Here is a 19,893-nt window from a genome sequence, read left to right on the forward strand (position 1 = left end):
CCTTTTTTATTTATCGACAGGTTGTTCACACCAGGAACTGGACTCTCCCCATATTACAACCACCCTTTATCCGACTCCTCATAGAGAGGCCAGACAAATGGTCCATATAGATCTAAGTCTAGATCTAATTCATAGCCATGAGGATCTTTCCAGTCCATGGTATGATACACTCCCCTCAATCCCTCAGACATGGGAATCCCATCCATCCATTCATTTACCTTTGGTGCATCTATCCCATTGCACAGCACATCCCACCTCCAAGGCTTTGGTCCATTGAAGGAGAGAGACTGATTTGATGACCAGTACGCTGTGTCAATAATATAATGACCTTCAATGTCTGGTGTACAGGCCTCTCTCATAAATCTCAACATATATTGACGTACTGTTATACCTTCTTTAGGTGTGATGCGTTCAAATAACTTACTTTTAGCATCTGTTTGTACATGCAATACCAGGGTGCTAAAATAGGCACCAAGTCTGACTTTTTCAGTGTCTTTATACTAGGTGACTTGTTTGACTATACTACAGTTCAGTCCAAATATAATTCTTTCTTGAGTCAAGTATGTCAGAGGGTTTACAGTTCCAATGTACTCAGGAATTTGCGTGAGTCGGAACTCCATAATCCCATCTGCTAGGTTATAACACTTATTTAACAAAGTACCTTGCACTGGTTTGGGTTGGTCATAGAATATTTTCCTTACTGTCCTGTCTCTCCAACATTATATACCATGTACATAATGTTCCAGTCGTCATACCCTCCTCTTGTCGGGTCTTCAGGATATCATTTTCCTTTGTCACCTCTTACTGGCAATGGGTCAACTGAGGTTCCATTGTTTAAATTGTATGATAAGTCCCTCAGATCTTCACTTTCAAGTGTTTCGTCATCTATGTCATTAGGGTCTGTACTGAAAATTCCTGGTATGGTACATATGTCTACTTCAGGGTCCTCATCTCCCTCACAGTCAAGTATATTTTTGTCGTGGACATATGTCAAAAAGAAAATAATCTCCGGTCTTCCCTGCAACTTCTGTTTTAAACACTCCTGACAAAGGAGGAATTGTTCTGCGGTACAGACTGCCACAGAGCTCATCTAGGGTATGCCATTCAGTGTCCATTACGAGGTGGATGTATTGGTCTAGCATGTTCAAAATAATGCTAAATAGTGGGACTCATTCCCTTTATACCATGTATATTCAAATACTTATGGACAAAGAGGGGGTATTTTGGCACTAATTTCCCATGTTTATACTCTATCCTATGAAGGTGGGATGGATCCCATCCTTTTGGTTTTATTCCCCATATTTCATAAGATTTGGGTGGAACCCAAAGTTCCTGATGGTGATTTGGGACATGCTGACTATCAGTCCCTGTGGATTCTCTTGACAAACGACATAACATACAGACTAACATAAATGCCCCTGTTGGCATAGCTGTCTTAATTATTTTCCCGTATTCCTTTACAATGAGATGCATGGATCCACAGAACCTTCCCCTCCAATTGTCACCGAATTTAGAATCTGAAATAGAGGAGACAACTTGTCCATGCAATTTTTTTGTACGTGGGTTATGTAATGATTATACATACATCTCTAATGTTTAATGCATAGTTTGTCCTGAATACAACGAGGATTGGCATACAGATGTAGAGTCATCTCTCTCTCTGTCAGGTTGTATGTGGGCCAGCCTGTCACTGCTACTGTGTGTTGTCTCTAATGAGGTCTGCGTTAGCTGTCTGTTGTCGCTGTGTGCCTGTACTTCCTCTTTCTTAGTGAGATCACCTGGTGGCTGTGTGTCAGCACTGTCATCAAGAGCTTCTGCAGCAGCTCTGTGTTTCACATGCTGAGACACGGCCTTATCAGTCCGCCTGCGAGAAGACCCGGACATAAGTGCTGTCCAAGCCTGGTGTGCTCCCATATCCAGCACATCAGTGTCTTCAGTCCCCTCATCTTCTAGCCGTGGTGACCCTCCTGTGCCTGATTGTTTTACTGTCATGATGGTGACGTCTTCGGATCGGCGAATCGCCTCCATCATCCACCTACTCCATGCTTCTCGCTCGTTTGGGCGAGTCATCCTCACCCTGTGGACATCCCACAAATTTTCCCACACCTTTGGTTTAAAAGTTCCCTTTCTGGCATATTTCTGGTTAGTCCATCGCTCCCAGTCCTCCAAGTATCGGGAGACCCACGGTCCATACTTGCTACACATCTCTTCTCGCGGCGTCAAATGCTGCGGCTCACCGCGATTTGACGCTCGCTTCTGAGCAATTGAATTCCCCATAGTATGGACTATGTGTTCCCCTTGAATTCCAAGCAATTCTCACACCAGAGATGGCCAATCTCTGGTTTCGCCTGGGAGCAACTTGAGCAACAGGTTCTCTCCCTGTTGCTACCGTGTGAACCACTAAGCACACTGGAGTCAGCCAATCCCGTCACCCCTCTGTTGATTTTCACAAGGGTCAGCAAGGTTTTACTGATGTTATTCAGCAATATTGTGCTCACTCCAGCACGTAGTAGAGGGAGTCACACTAGTCACACTGTCTCACGTGGTCTGGCAAGTAGCAAGGTTTTATGTTTGTCCTTGCTGCCCAACAGGTCACCCGATCCTTTACTGTCGCCCAGTAGGCATTGGTCTGGTGAACATTGCCAACCCTGAGAAATCCAAACTGCAATAATTGTGCGGGTGACAAGCACTTAGATCTGGCTGAGTGGACCCTTCACTGGCTTGGTCTGACAGAGGGTCCCCTCCCGATGGACTAACCTCAACACCACCATTTACAACCTCTATTGAATGGCAACTGACCGAGTCTAACTGATTGGGCTCGTTTCTGAAGTGGCATTGAGTTTGCTCTCCTGATGCCCTTATACCAAAACCGAACCTCAATGCTCTCTCTGACTCAGCCCTGGTTCCGTATACTTCAACCAAATCAGGACAACACAACTCCCTCCAGCGACAATAACACCAGGAAACCACTAGAAACACCACAGCGCAGGCTGCAACAGCAAACCCATAAGTCCACACACCACAGCCTTGCTCAGAATAGGGTGTATATTCTATAGTCATTTAGTCAAAGGAAGAAACCTGCTAGTGGCATCACCAGTCTAGCCAGTAATTTATGCAAAATTCATATTTACAGATTTTCGGGTTTTTGAATTATTTGAGCCCGTCTAGCCCTTAGGTAGCGCTCAACACTTTCCTGCACCTGTGGGATAGGGCGGTGGCAGGGAGCAATTATTGGCAAACTCTCAAACTCGTCAGATTCCTCTGAGCTTTTTGAGTCCTGTGCTTGTTCTCCAGGTATCTGGGGATTGGATAGGTTCCAGGGTGCATTCAGCACTTGCCAAAATTTAATGCCTAATTCGCTGCACTCCCAGGGCGCTGAATACAAAGAGAATGTATAGCTGACTGGTGGCTGCAGCGAGCCAGGTGGCTTGTAAGATTCTATCACAACTGGCTTACGTTTATCTAGAAAGGTGTTTGGGATACCACAGGTTATTCTTCTTCTGACCAAATAACCAACAATACTAAATATTTTTTGTAACGGTGTTAGGCACTCAGGACATGTATAAAATTTCCTATACAGTGTTGTACAAGCCGGACACAAAGCTGGTAAATTCACTCTCCTCCTCTCCATTCATCACCCCAGTGCACCGCAGTGATTGGCTGGCTAAATGCCTTCCAACGCGATGTATCACTGATATTTTATGCTATTAAGGTGATCAATGGAAAGGAGACAACGACTCACCAACACATACTGGTGAACACAATGATCAGCACTAAGTGCAAGCACTTATATCTTGACCAACCAAATACTTTCACTATATGCAACAGAAACTTCATAGGAACAACACAGTTTGACCTTATTTTCAGACTACACCCTGCCGTGAACACTTCGTGTCCCTATATGTTAATTTACTAACATTACTGATAGTCAGTGATACTAATTAAGAATCCTATTTTGCTCTAAAGTTCTATTAGGGATGTCCGAAGTGTCTCAACAGTATGTATCCTGAGGCAATGCTTAGAACACAAATAATGGCATGAGTCATTCACACATTTACATCAGAAACTGCAGCACAGTAATATATCACTTATGCTTATTCTCTATATTTTTCAAGCAGCAATGACACTCAAAAGTCCCCTTATTTCTGAGGGGGTCCAGGGTATATGGTATGGTAGTACCTGTCAGCCTGTCATGGTTATTTGACAATACTTGTTCCCTTACTGGATATATCATTTCAGCAGGGTGCTGCTGTTCCCAGTTGGGTTTAGCAGGGGCTCCTGACAGGTTAGTCTCCCTCTGTGACTCACTGGGATTATGTTGCTCCTGCGTTTGCCTTAAGGGGATTGGCTTTTGCCTGAAAGGGTTAGTATCACTTACCCAGGATGGTTGACTGCTGCCTGACTGTGGTGTAAAAGGGGCAGTATTAGGACTAAGCTGCAAAGTGCCTTGGGGTGTGCCATTTAAACTATCCAGGTCGGTTAAGTCTGTATTGTCACTGAAGGGACTAGGTGACAGTCTAGTGTCAGAGAGAGAAGGTGTCACTTCCCCTTCTTGGCTTTGACTTAGGTGTTGCTGCCAATCTGGTTCTGGCACCCTTGCCGTGGTAGTGGGCTGAGAGGGCATAGGAGTAAGCTGTGGGAAAAATCGATTTCTAATTTGAGATAGTAATGGATGATCCATGAAGGGGGAGGGCTGCATGTAGTGTGTTAAGTAGTTGCTTATATTACTAAGATGAGTAGGGATTAATTCATAAGGGGAGCAGTGAGGGATGCCCGTCATCATTGGTTGGAGGGGGTACATCCCATCATTTGGATTCAGAGCATAGTTGAGGGAAGTGTATTCTGACACTCTCCCTGTCTCATATGCAGGTGGTGATTCTTCCCTCAACTGTGCTAGGGCAGTTGGTGTACTTACTTCAGTGGTTAGCTGAGGATCTATAGTGGGATGACGCAGTTTCCCTAGCTCCCCTCTTCCCCCGTGAGCTCCTAGGCTTGCTGACTCTGGCACATCCTGTCTCTGCCTCTGATCTATGTGAAACTGTACTTCCTCTGTTTCAGTGAGGTCAATGAGAGGCTGTGTTGCAGCACTGCCTCTTGTAAGAGGTTCTGCAGCAGCTCTATGGCTCACGTCTTGTGACGCAGTTCTGTTGAATGACTCATGCAGCTCCCCGGACATGATTGCAGACCAAGCTTGGTATGCTCCCATCTCCATTACCTCCTTCTCCTCTATTTGCTCATCCTCTGACCCATACAATTGTTCAGTGCTTGCAGTTGTAGGTCTCATCTTACCTGTGACAGTTGCAGATTGTGTCACTGTCAATATGTTCACATCCTCTGATCTCCGGATGGACTCCTTCATCCATCTACTCCATGCCTCTCTCTCATTAGGACGACTCATTCTCATTCTGTGTGTGTCCCACAGATTTTCCCAAATTTTTGGCTTAAAGGTACCCTTTTTAGCAAACTTGTGGTTCGTCCACCATTCCCATTCCTCTAAATATCGTGACACCCATGGTCCATATTTGTCAGACATTTCCTCTCGAGGGGTCAAATACTGTGGCTCTCCACGATTTGACTCTCGTTTCCGGGAAATTGAGTTCCTCATAATAAAGACTATGTGTTCACCCTGAATTCCACGCAATTCTCACACCAAAGGTGGCCAATCCTCTGGTTTCGAATGGGAACAACTCAAGCAACACTCTCTGTGTTGCTTCTGTGCAATACACTTATTGACACAAGGGTCAGCCAATCCCGCCAATCTTCTAGTGACTTTCACAATAGCTTGTGATGCCTCACTTAGACCCCTTCAGCTACAGTGAAGGTTTATAAAGCTCTCACTGTGCTGCCTGGTTAGCCTGCAAGACACCAGTACCAGTGAGGTTTCACAAAGGCTCACTTGTCTGCTTGAGTGGCCTGGGGAGCAGCAAAACCCTTAGTTCGGCTGCACTGCCCACCTGGTCACCCAATTATGTCTAGCAGGCAGTGGTCTGGTGTGCATCACAATCCCTGTGAAGTCCCGACTACAGTCACAAAAGTCTGCAATGCCCCACTTAGATCCTCCAGCCCCAGTGAGAGCTTACAAAGCTTCCACCTTGCTGCCTGACTGGCCCGCAAGACACCAGTACCAGCGAGGTTTCACAAAGGCTCACTTGTCTGCTTGAGTGGCCTGGGGAGCAGCAAAACCCTTAGTTCGGCTGCACTGCCCACCTGGTCGCTCAATTGTGTCTAGCAGGCAGTGGTCTGGTGTGCATCACAATCCCTGTGACATCCAGTAATCTATTGATCGGCAATGAATTGGATCTGGCTGAGCGGAGACTTCTCTCTCGTGGTCGGGAAGCTCCTCCCCCGGTGGACAAACCTCAAAGCCAAACCTCAAAGCCTCCTCTAAGGCAGCTTGAGTCTCATATATATCAGCCAAATCAGGACAACACAAATTCTTCCACCAGATATAACACCACTAGACTATCAGAATGATTATACTGTTAACTGTAGCAATGAGCCCATAAATCAGTGTCTCACAATCCCTCTCAGGGCAAATAACAGCACCCTGTGAGAAATTTACATTTATTTGATCAGGATAAGACCTTTTGAGCATGCGGTCACTCCCTCACTCATCCAGGGGTGTGCACAGGCTATACTGTCTCAGATATGTAAGCCATCAGAGTCATCTGAACACTTAGAACCCTCAGGTAGTGGATCCAACCTCTCCACTAACTGAGGGATTGGATAATTGATTCCAGATCCTCAGAATTGTCTGAGTCTTCTGAGTTGTCGAGTCCCTGCCCAACCCTCTCTTAATAGTTGAGGGATTGGGAGGTCCCAAGGGGGCGACTAATTTTGACAGAAAAATATAATGCTGAGCGACTATTTCAGGCTTTGGCTGGTATTCAAGGCCCAATTTTGCACACTCCCAGGGTGTTGACTCTAAGAGGAATTGAGTGCTGCCTGGGAGGCGTGGCACATAGGGCCTTATTACAATTGGCCTGTATCTGTCTAGAGAGATATTGGGGGTGCCGCAGGTCACTCTCCTCCTGATCAAATATTCAACTATACTGGGTACTTTTTCCAATGATATGAGACACTCTGGGCACACTCTAAAGTGTTTGTAGAGGTTAGTACAAAAACAGCATAGTTCAGGCAAGTTTAGTTTTCTCCCTTCCACACGCCAATTAAGTAGGCCCCCCCGATGAGCCCCACTATACTTTATGTAGTGTGACGTAATTTAATGTGTATTCCACCTTGGTGTTTGTTGGGAAGGAGAAAACAGTTGCCTACACATATAAGAGAACACTTAGTCAAATACAGTTATCTCTGAGCTGCACACACTAGGTACCTTGCAGACAATAAAACACCATTAACATCACCATAAGTTTAAACATATGTTCAATCTCCCTGCTACAAGTATCCCATCCAACGTTATGTTGTCTCAGGGGAGAGCCAGCCTACAAGTTCTCTGCTTTGAAGGAAGCGAATCTCCCCTCTGTCTATGAATTATGACCACGGTCTATAGATTTTCAACCTGTGGTTTCCTTCTGAAAACTTTCTCCACAGTGTGTATCCTGTGTGATAACTGTGTGTTGCAGCACCACAGGGCTATGCACACAATAGTATGCTGACTCACAGAGTTTATAATCTAGATTGGCTCTCCACTGTTGACTCCCAATACTCCGGATACCACATAGAATGTTCTCTTCAGAAATATGACATTACTCAGCATGAATCCACATATCATATACTATTGTAATGAATTCTAGTTACTCACACAACACTATACTCCATACAATAGCGACTAAGTCAGATTCCATGCACTAAGTTAATCACAGCAGACAGACGGCATGAATAACACATGTTAAATCTCAAGCACCAAGTTAATCAGAAGAAAGAGACGGTATGCATACAGGGTACAGAGTAAGAAATAGAAGATGACATACCACATATCAGGAGACCGTTGTCATGGGAGATCCTCACGGAAACCCTGCTGAGCGGAGTAGGGTTGCAACCAGCAGGGAGGTGCAAATATCAAGTAGGTGATCAAGTCTCACCTGGTACAGCGCTGTTTAAGGATTTGATATCTGGACCTCTCCACGGCTGTTTCTCCAAGGTTCCGCTCCTCAAGATGTCCAGGGTCCCTCCAGAGGTGTGCCACAAAGTCAATCGTTCATTGCCCGCGTTTCTCCACCAAAACTGTCCAAGATGTTTAAGGACAGGGAAGACTCGGACACACCTCGTCAAATAGACAACACATTTATTCATGCATCAAGGGCCGTTGATACAGGCATCATCAGAGTAATGCTACAGATCATTAGCACACAGCAGATTTTATAGGGTTACAAGTATGCAAAAATATACACTCCCTGGGGCTGGCCAGGATATTTGTCAGTGTTACAAAAACCAATCACAGTTCAATAATCAGTGCAGACATGAAGCAGTTAACATTTAATTCTTAGAACTCTCCACCCATATTATAATGAGTTTCACCACCCACTGTTCTCTTACTCAACCTTCTGTTTAAGGTCACAAGGGGAAGTGGTTCAGTCTGGACAACACATCACTTGTCTAAATCTGTCCATGGGGCCCCTTTTCCACTAAAAGTCAAGGAAGCTAGGACATTGCAAAATAACAGTAAATCTACTATTAGGACATGTTCAAGAGTAGCAAGTGTCCCTGAGCACGTACACATCATGTGGCCTTCTTCTAACAGAAGTTGTTTATATATCACCAAATGGAGCTAATTTAAAACAAAATGTCCTTTATATAAACCAGACAGGTATCACAGCTTTGTCACCGGTAATCAGATTCTCTCTGAGTTACACCGATCGTTACAATCACAGTGAACAAACAGGACGCGGGAGAGGAGAAAGAGATTGAGGAGTAGACTACACAGGAGGGAAGTATGACCTGTGTATGGTTATTTCGACTTTTTATTTTCAGTTCAGGTTCCCTTTAAGGATGTTGGATCCTTGACCCATGAGCAGCCCTGATTGCATTTGTTTTTCACTTCCTCCACCCATGGGAAGCTGGAGTTTTCCGATTGTCATCCTTTTACCCTCGCTCCATGGCAACAGAACACATCACTAGCCTGAAAGCATCTGTACAGCATTAGGACCTGAATCATCACCCGATGGATCTTTTCCCGGACCCTGACGGGTGACACTACTCGAATGTGTGTATGTAGCTTTAATTCTGGTGTTTTTATGTGTTTTCTCTTGAAGATGCCATTCATTGACTGCATGTCAGAAGAAGGTCACAGACTAGATCAAGTTAAGGGAGTTATTGAATTTCACAATGTGAATTTCCATTATCCATCCCGACCGGAGGTTAAGGTACGTGCTGTGAACAAACAAAGGCAAGCAATGGCTTTTCGTGGGGTTGGGTAATTCTTATCCGACAGTCAGACAGAATATTGTGTAAACTGAACAAAAGGAGAAAAACCAAAAGGTCACACCAGGATATGCTAATAATATGTTACCTTTATTAATCACACGAAAGTATTAAAAAACATAAAAACAGAGTAAAGGGGGCGGGTTAAGGCCACAATAATAAATGTACAGTACCACAATAATTGCATATGTTTGTGTCTACCATCAAGGATATATGGGTAAGTAGCTGATGGCCCGGCGTTGCCCGGGTATGTATTTGGCTGGTGTAGGCTCCGCTCACTTTTTCTAACCATAACATACAATTACTCGATGACCACGTTTGTGAGCTTTGCGGTCTTTGGCATCGATAATTTGCATTGTAATAAAACAAATCTGATTGGCTGTCGCTCCACCCCCTTTTCTGAATTTGAATCCCAATGACCAACTGTACCAGGTTTGACGCTTGTGCTATTAACAGTGCAAGAATGGCAGCAATTAAATATTCCCCTTGAAAATCAATAGGTGAATCTTGATTTGCTTTAGCAGGCTCCAACCACTTTTCTGCATATTAATCCCAGTCACCCAGTGACCAACTGTGCAAAGTTTGAGAACCCTGCCAGTAACAGTGTAAGAATGGCTGCAGTTTACATTCTCCTAGTGAAATTTGTATTTGTCTCCACCCACTGATGACTCGGCATTGCCCGCTTATTTATTTGACTGGTGTATGCTGTGCCCACTTTTTGTAACCCTAACAAACAATTACTTAAATACTCAATGACCAAGTTTGTGAGCTTTGCAGTCTTTGGCTGCAATAATTTGCATTGAAATGAAACAAATCTGATTGGCTGTTTGTGGCTCCAACCCCTTTTCTGAATTTGAACTCCATTCACCCAATGACCAACTGTACCAGGTTTGAGGCTTGTGCCATTAACAGTGCAAGAATGGCAGCAATTAAATATTCCCCTTGAAAATCAATAGGTACCATGAACAGTGCAAGAATGGCCGTGGTTTACATTTTCCAAGTGAAATTTGTATTTGTCTCCGCCCACTTTTTGGTAATGGGGATAAAAAGTATCCTACATGTTATTCCAGGTAATGTACTATGTGTGTGCCAAATTTCATTCAAATCCATTCAACCATTGTTGCATGATTGAGTAACAAACATACAAACATTGAAACGTTCGCATTTATATTAGTAAGATATATATATATATATATATATATATATATATATATATATATATATATATATATATATATACAGTATATATATATACATATATATATATATATATATTTATCATCAATTCCTGATTATGTTTGTTCCCAGCATTGCGTTGAATCACTGATCTTACCTTGAAGACATAAGTGAAACAATACACAATGTTATTTATGACAGACATTACAGGACATGTGGGATTGAGAGAGCCATTTCAGACAGATTTAGTAATTATTGTAAGTGGCCCTTTATAGCAGATCATACGTCAATAAACAGATAATAGAACAAGGCAGGGGTGGCAGAGCTGACAATTGCTATATTTTATTCTATGGATACAGTGACTGGAATACAATAGTGTGTTTACTCCAACAGACTGAAGTGTGAAGACTAATTTAACTGCATACTGGAAGAATTAACGGCTGTAATATATTTTAGCTTGATTACTTTTTTACATGCATATAAAACACTGTTATTCTACAGTGTTTCTGGCAAAAATCGTCAGTGAGGACTATCAAGATTTACTACCAGTCATTGGATTACTGTAGATTAGAAGCCATCAAGAAGATGCTAATAATCCTGGCTTGCATGTAGATTTAATGCATATTGCATGCAGCCAGGATCAGGGCCAATTGAAATAATCAGGAAGTGAATTTAACTGGCATATTCCAGTCTGCATACAATTCCAGTCTGCATACTGTACATACGCATCAGCCTATGACAGCCAATTGCTCTTGTGCCTCCCAGGGGGACAGCCGTGCCACACGGCTGTCCCCAGTACAGCACTGGCGTAGATCTCAGCTCTGTACAATGTAAATAGCCGGCGGTTTTGCCGTCTAACAGTCTCCTAGCGGCGAACGCCGCTGGGAGACTCTGTCATTCAAGTGCAGATCCTGCAAAACCCCACCCCAGGACTTCACGCCAATTGGCGTTGAGTGATTGGCAAGCAGTTAATTGGCTTCCCCCTAAATTGGCACTAGACTACGATACCTACACTACACGATACATACATAGATATATGACTATGGTAGGGATTATATTGTGAGCCCCTTTGAGGGACAGTTAAGTGGCAAAAACAATATATTCTGTACAGCACTGCAGAACATGATGGTGCTATATAAATACTAAATAATAATAATAGTTGTAGCATTCCTTTCTATCACGGTACTAAAAAACATTGGTGTATGTGCCCTAGATGATATGATACTACTAGATGTTGTATGTATGAGAAGCATCATTTCTTACATTTTCAAAATACAAAACCTAAATGGCTATTTTTAGGCGCTCACGTTCGTGAGCAAAAGTTCTACCAGCACTTGTATTGACCTGAGGAAGTGGGCCAAGACCCGTGAAACGCATTGTCTACCCTGCATGAATAAACTTTACTTTTTCCATTAAATAATAGTTCGTCGTTCTGAGTTGTTAACAAATTACGCTTCTCATATATACAACAACTAGAGTATTATAACATCAAGGACGCCTATACCTATGTTTTTTTATGCATAGTCCATACCCCAAAGGGTTTTTTTTAGTCACAAGGACCTTAAGTCCTCACAACTAATCCAGTAGAGTGACCGACCGACCAGCATCTGCACCAACAGACCTGGGACACAGAGCAGGGACGGTTATATTCTCGCAGGCTCAGACGGTGGATGCAAGTTTTGCATCCCAACCTTGTAAGTATAATACTTATACAAGAGTGCTTACATCCCTTTGTGCAACGATACTGCACCATTGGGCTCCTGGTCTCTCTCATTCACAGAGACTTGGAGGATACGGGTAACCACCAAGGATCAAAACTTTTTCTATGACGCCCTCTAGTGGCACCTCTCATCACCTGCACCACTGGAGGGGTCAAACGAGGTCTCTGCGACTGTGCAAAAGGGTATAGATGGATCCCAGCAGCACTGAGACAAGTAACTATTCCAGCTCACTCTGCATACTCTGCATACTGGGGAAGGGGGCTGTCTAAAAATGGGGGCACCTCTGACTATACTGGGGAGAAGGGCTGTCTAATACTGGGCTTATTACTGTTGCAGCAAGGTGGGAGTGTTCAGACAGTCCCCTTGGCAACAGTACTCCAAACAGAGTGCGACCAAGATTAGTAACCAGAGCTGTCAGTTTCAAAAACTCTTAAGTGGCTGGACATTGAAATATAAAAGTAATTGTTTATTAATAATAATACATTGCAAAAATACTTGTAACCTGTAATACTAACATAAAAAAGAATATAACATTGTTTCCGAAATCTACAGATATTGAGTGATTTAAACATTTGCATTAAGCCCGGAGAGACGACGGCTTTTGTTGGACCGAGTGGGTCTGGGAAGAGTACAGCTGTGCAGCTTATACAACGATTCTATGACCCAACGGATGGAAAGGTAATTTTCATTTCAATAGATTTTACTGACACATGGAAAGGTCAAAGGCTTAACAGAGGCGTAGACTTACCTTAAAAACAATAATTGGCATTAATGTCAAATAAAAAACAATCCACTGTCAGCAAAATCTACAGTGAGCAGTGCCATGGGGAAGAGACCTATCATAGGCCTACTACAAGAGCCTAGACAGGCCAGACTTCATGTGGGCTAAGCAAGTTTGAGTCCATTGTTGCTTAAGTTTTCCTTGGTTTGTAGGTTTTAAAGAGACCATTCAAGTTGTCAGAGAGCTTTGCAAGAACATTCTCATAGTGCATGACATTGGTCAATCTTGTGAAGACGGCATCAACTGAGAAGATTGCTGATGCTATGTTGGAAATTAGCCTGTGGGTAGGATAGTTTAGGCCTGAAGTTATGTTTCCCAGTAAAATCCTATAGGAATCTAGGGGGCGGTTAATGTTGAGAATAGTAGAGCCAGATTTTTTTTTGGGGGGGGGGGGGGGGGGGACATTGCCATGTATTCCACAGAGTGTTAAGAGTCTACTTTCAATGCACCTTAAGGCATACATTGCACCATAATAGTATGAGCTTGCAAAATGAATTGTGGCTATGGGGCACTGGTGTGTTTAGAAGCAGCAGTGCCAAGGCCAGCTTAAGTGCAATGGCTAAGATGACTGGTCAGCATCACACCATCGAGTGGTAGTAAGGTTAGTGTTAGGTGTTGAGAATACGGGGTTAGTGTTAAAGATAAAATATAAGAGCGTTTGTGTAGGATGATAGGTAAGTTTTTTTGTTTGGCATGAACTAAGTGTTATACAGTATAATATTGGTAATATAATATTACTGATACCAGTACTATGGACACCAAACCCATTAGTAGCGTGCTGTACATACTAAATGTATGCCACTCACCTTTAGTAGTAAAGCTTCTAAAGCATAAGTCTGATACGCCTGAATTAATTTTGTGTACTTTATGGAGGTATAGTAAGAGAGGAGAAGGAGTCTAAGAAGAGCTGAGACAAAGTCTTCCGGCACCCAAGGTTGAGAAACCAAATTGCCGAATTACTGTCACACACTGATTGCTATTAGACTAAGAGGCGTCCCAGTGCCCCCAACTTCCCAAACACCTTGCAGTCACTGCGATGTATCCCATTTTCTTATTTCTCTCTGCTTCAAACACAATAGGGGAATGATAGCTGAGTGAGTTTTGCATCCCCTCCTACACTGCGCCTCTCACCTCTGCCTCGGCCCGGCCCTGAGTCTAAGGGATGTTTCCAGAAAAGTAGGTGCTGCCTTTAGACAGAGGGATGTAGCAGTGTGCCCATGTGGCTGAAAAAAGAGATTGACCAACGTCTTTGGTTCATCCTGAATGTGACTCATTTCATAAGCTTGTTTCGGTAATTCAGAGTACAAATATGAAGTGAGACTACTATTAACGTGTCTGCACCAGACTTTAAAACCTGAATAGGAAGGGTCTTGTGAAGGAGATGCAGAAGATTTTAGATACTGAAACATTTGCATGGCACGAAAATATTCTGACATTAGGGGGGAGGGGGGTGATATTTGTCTATTTGTCCATAAACTGTACAACAGTCAAAAGCTTACATGAACAAAGTTTTCCCATCGACCAAGGTTTTTGTTGATCCACCATTTAAAATAGGAAGGGTCCTGGCCTGGAAGGAAGCCTGGGTTATGAAATAACTTATGGTAATCATTAGACATGGTGTGGATTGCAGATTTTTATTTACAATCTATCTATCTCTCTGTCTACAGTAGGTATCTCATTATGCATAAGAATAGATAGACGAATATTATACTCGAACAGGGTAAAGTGAATGTTTACAGTTGCCGTGAAGCATACTTTTAAAGAGAAACTCCAACCTAGAATTGAACTTTATCCCAATCAGTAGCTGATACCCCCTTTTACATGAGAAATATAATGATTTTCACAAACAGGCCATCAGGGGGCGCTGTATGACTGATTTTGTGCTGAAACCCCTCCCACAAGAAGCTCTGAGTACCGCGGTACTCTGGGCAAACTGCCACAATGTAACAATGTTCACAGACAGGAATTAGCTGTTTACAGCTGTCTCTAACAGCCAAAACAGCTAGGAGCAGCTACATAACCTGCCCACAGTAACAATGTCACCATGTAATACATGTCAGAATGTGAATCTGGGAGAGGAAAGATTTTACAATGAGCAAACACTGACTAAATCATTTATACATAATTATGGTAAAAAATGAAGCACTTTTTTTACTACATTATTTTCACTGGAGTTCCTCTTTAAAGAGGAACTTTAATCCAGGATTGAACTTTTTCTTAATCAGTAGATGATACCCTCTTTCTCATGTGATATCTTTAATTTATCTCGATTAGATTATCAGGGAGGTCTGTGTAGCTGATATGTTGGTGAAATCCCTCCCAAAGTGTGATGTCATGACCCTGACAGTTTTCTGTCCGTGAACCTCATTGTATTGTGGGAAATAATGGCTTTTTCCAACTTCCAAGCAAGCAGTATCTCCTTCTGTGCATAGAACTCTCAGTAATGAATATTCTGTACAGATCACCTGGCAGAACTAAAGATGTCACCACCTCTGATACATTTCTAAATGTAAATCAGGGAGAGGAAATATTTTACAATGGATAAACACTGACTTAAAGGAATACAATCGAACTTTAACACATTTCTGTCAGTAGCATACATCAAAATTGCATTAACAGCTAGTGCAAACACAGCATATCTTTTTGCTGTGCAATGTTTCTTTTTCTTTTAATTTGCCTCTTAAACGGACCCCCTGACAAGCTGACGGCGTCAGCTAATGGGGCAGCTCATTATGACAGAGGGGATTCCTTTTTACAGTGCAGTAGTGTATTATACTATTGTCACGTTTCCCCATGCTATTTATTACTATTACTATGTTTCCCCGACACTATTTAGCATGCCAGGCATCTGTCATGTAGCCTGCTATGAGGAGCGAGAGACAAACGCTCTCGCTCCTATTCTGCCCAGCCAATCCCCGCAGAAGGAGACTTCCGTGTGTCGGGCTCGGGCTGCCGCCGCATTAGTTGTTTTGTCATCGCTGCGCATCGGAAGCAGGAGCCGAAGGGAAGGAGCAATGATGCGCCCTCCTCCAGCTCATATGGTTGCCGTTGCGTAGCGATGACAAAACAACTAATGCGGCGGCAGCCCGAGCCCGACACACGGAAGTCTCCTTCTGCGGGGATTGGCTGGGCAGAATAGGAGCGAGAGCGTTTGTCTCTCGCTCCTCATAGCAGGCTACATGACAGATGCCTGGCATGCTAAATAGTGTCGGGGAAACATAGTAATAGTAATAAATAGCATGGGGAAACGTGACAATAGTATAATACACTACCGCACTGTAAAAAGGAATCCCCTCTGTCATAATGAGCTGCCCCATTAGCCGACGCCGTCAGCTTGTCAGGGGGTCCGTTTAAAAGGCAAATTAAAAGAAAAAGAAACATTGCACAGCAAAAAGATATGCTGTGTTTGCACTAGCTGTTAATGCAATTTTGATGTATGCTACTGACAGAAATGTGTTAAAGTTCAATAGTATTCCTTTAATCATTTCTAAGTGAATAGTGTAAACAATAAGCAATTGTATTTATTATTTTATTTTCACTACAGTTCCTCTTTAATGGTACTGTATGCTTCACTGTATGAGTTGCATTATATCGGTAATGTGTGATGCAAGTTTTCACCAGTGTTGCGATTGCATATCATCGCATTAGTGTGAAAAGAGCCTAAAGTTCATACACAACCTGTAATGTATAATCCCATAAAACTGTTCACTGGCTTCCCAGGTGACTTTAGATGGACATGATATTCGTACGCTTAACATTCAGTGGCTGCGCTCTTTAATCGGGGTCGTTGAGCAGGAACCGGTTCTGTTTGCCACCACCATCGCTGAGAATATTAAATACGGACGGGAAGGAATCACTATGGATGACATTATCCAAGCAGCAAAGGAAGCAAATGCCTACAACTTCATTATGGATTTACCGCAGGTAAAATGAGGCAAAGCAGCTTTTGTACAAATGCCAGAGCGATGTTCTACAACACTTACAATTTAAATAAGAGCATTAAACCAATTCCGAAAGAGGATAACGTCTTCTAGCTATTTTAAGAGGAGAATCAAACGATCAGATGTATAATGTGCCAGTTACAAGAGCCACTTGTACAGTGCACGATTTACACAAAGGGCACATTACAGCCATGTAATTCTAAAGAAAAAATACTGAATTAGCTGTCATTTATCATTAAAGTTATTGTATATACAGTATAACACTGTCTTCTTTTTATTCCCTTTTAGCAATTTGACACCCTTGTTGGAGAAGGAGGTGGGCAGATGAGTGGTGGACAGAAGCAGAGGATTGCCATTGCCCGAGCTCTGGTCAGAAATCCCAGAATCCTCCTGCTTGACATGGCCACATCCGCTCTGGATAACGAGAGTGAATCAGTTGTGCAAGGGGCGCTTGATAAGGTCAGCTGGTCATACATACTGAAAGCAGATAACCTGTACAAAATGTTCATGTTAAGGATAGTTATAGGCTTTAAAGAGTTCTCAAAGCAGCAGGGACAGCCATACTATCCCAGAAAAAAAAACACATACCGGTATTTAAGTACCATAGATAAATAACATAACATACTTACATAACATATGTATTTTACTGTCCACGTTTTGATTTCAGTTAATTTTATAAAGTAATAAAGAGAAAACTGTTCCAGGCATTTTACATCTTTATTGCCCCTGACTGAAGCCAATTCTGTTGTCATCTCCTCCCTTAGGGTCCTTTTAAACGTAATCAGTTGGCACACATTTTTTTTTCTTCTCCATAGCAGTGCATTATGAAAAATCTTTCAGTTAAAACGCATATAGTGTGAATGGAGCCATAGGGAAACATGGGCATTACTTTTAAAAACAGTTGTCCTTTCAGTTATAACTGAGATCATCTGATTAAGTGTAAAAGGACTCTTAGGGCCCATTTCCACTAACAAGTGATGTGAGTGCGGCTACCTAGCTGCTTCTCATCACTTCCCGCATCTCCCGATGTGGAAGTGTATGGAGGGGACGGCGGGTGGATGTGTGCGGATGCGGCGAGAATCTGCAGAATGTTGTAGATTCTCCGATCGCTCCGCACGCAATGGAAACTGTTCCACTGCCGTGTATTGGGTTCAGGACAACCGCATCGAATCGCACCACACCTAGTGGAAGCGGGCCCTTACTTTTTTTTCTCCTGCCTGAAATGGTGTATGCAGAACTGCACTTTCATATCTAGCTTGCTTTGTAAACACATGAGCACAGCATAGATTGTATTTCAGCAGCTGCTGCAGAGAAGTGAGGTGTATTTCCAGGGCCGGCCCTAGACTTTTTGCCGCCTGAGGCAAATTTTTAAAAAATTGCACCCCCCCCCCCCCCGCGGGGGGGGGGGGGGGGGCGCCGAGCTGGAGGGATAGCTGGCAGGACGGGGGTATTGGGCCAGCGGCGGGGAGGGGGGTCGGACCCCCCCCTCCCTCGCCTGGGTCCCCCGTCCTCCGCTCCCCTCCAGCCTTAAATAGAAGCAGCCGCTATGTGTAAGAGGAACGGGCAGGGAGGACTCACCTCTTCCCAGCGTGCGCTCCACTGACGTCACTTCCTGCAGCGTTGCAGGAAGTGACGTCAGTGGAGCGCACGCTGGAACGAGGGAGAGGTGAGTCCTCCCCGCCCGTTCCTCTTACACATAGCGGCTGCTTCTATTTAAGGCTGGAGGAGAGCGGAGGACGGTGGACCCAGGCGAGGGAGGGGGGGGTCCGACCCCCCTCCCCGCCGCTGGCCCAATACCCCCGTCCTGGCAGCTACCCCTCCAGCTTGGCGGCCGGCTCCCCGCACCCACGGACAGGCGGGTGCCGCCCCTGGAAATTTGCCGCCTGAGGCAAAAGTTTCACCCCGCCTCATGAGCGGTCCGGCCCTGTGTATTTCTCTTCTCAGCCTCGTGTCACACTAAACTGCCAATATGTGAGGAGCAGGAATGTGGGAGGGGAGATAACAAGCTTCCCTCTCCCCGGCAATATACCAGAAAGGAACCAGGCTGACTGAGATAAGATTCATTACTGCAGAAACCTTTATGATTATATTGGAATGCTTGCAATGCAGGATAAGGGTGTAGTTAATAAACAGAGCAGTGGGTAAACAGAATTTGATTTTGTGGCTGGCAATCCCACTTTAACCACTTAAAACATAAATAGGCGGGATGGAGATATCCAACATACCCTGTTTCCCATCTGCAGGACAAGGATGGCCTTCAATCACCTTTACTGCTGATATGGTTTTCATGATCTAATGAGAGTTTAGCACATTGCATGTTCATGCAATTTGTGTTAGCTCTGTGTGCAGTCTCACCACTGCAAACAATAGAGTCTTAAAGGGAAACTGCAATAATTAAATATGCTCCCCAGCACCAACAGCCCTGAATGCTACAAAAATAAATAAATAAATAAATAGGTGTCTCTCCCTTAGTTGGAATAAGCTGTAATTAGCTACATTTCCTGTAGCTGTAAGTTTGTTTATTAATCTCTTATATTCTTTAAAACGATTATCTGGGAGATGTGTGTTTAGGGAGATTTACATTGGAATGGGAAACATCCTTTGGCACTTATTTAATTCACCTTTTCTCCTACATTTTCTCCTATTTTTAGTATTTTTTCTCCTATTTTTAGTATTTTTTTGCTTGCTGGAGCAGTAAAAGGAATTTTATCGAGAAGTTGTGAAAATATTAACCTAGGAGAAAACTTAGGAGAAAAAGTGAATTGAATAAGGGCCTTATGACCCATTTGCAGTTACCTTTTTCTTCTAAGTTTTCCCCTAGGTGATATTTTCAAACGTGCCAATAAAATGCCTTTTAAATCACCAGCAAAGAGAAAACATTCTCAAAATAATT

At 43.4% G+C, this 19,893-nt stretch overlaps 1 protein-coding gene across 3 annotated transcripts in view; it reads left to right on the forward strand.

The window, feature by feature from the left end:
* The window catches only part of LOC137524985 (bile salt export pump-like), a 196,114-nt gene that overhangs the window by 100,639 nt on the left and 75,582 nt on the right, over positions 1-19,893 (forward strand). For all 3 annotated transcript variants that reach the window (XM_068245584.1, XM_068245585.1, XM_068245583.1), the window contains exons 12-15: positions 9,213-9,323; positions 12,831-12,956; positions 16,780-16,983; positions 17,289-17,459. In XM_068245584.1, coding sequence (XP_068101685.1) covers positions 9,213-9,323; positions 12,831-12,956; positions 16,780-16,983; positions 17,289-17,459 — 612 coding nt within the window. The remainder of the gene's footprint in view (positions 1-9,212; positions 9,324-12,830; positions 12,957-16,779; positions 16,984-17,288; positions 17,460-19,893) is intronic.

The sequence above is a fragment of the Hyperolius riggenbachi genome, chromosome 7 (assembly GCF_040937935.1).
Source record: "Hyperolius riggenbachi isolate aHypRig1 chromosome 7, aHypRig1.pri, whole genome shotgun sequence".
Classification (NCBI taxonomy): domain Eukaryota; kingdom Metazoa; phylum Chordata; class Amphibia; order Anura; family Hyperoliidae; genus Hyperolius; species Hyperolius riggenbachi.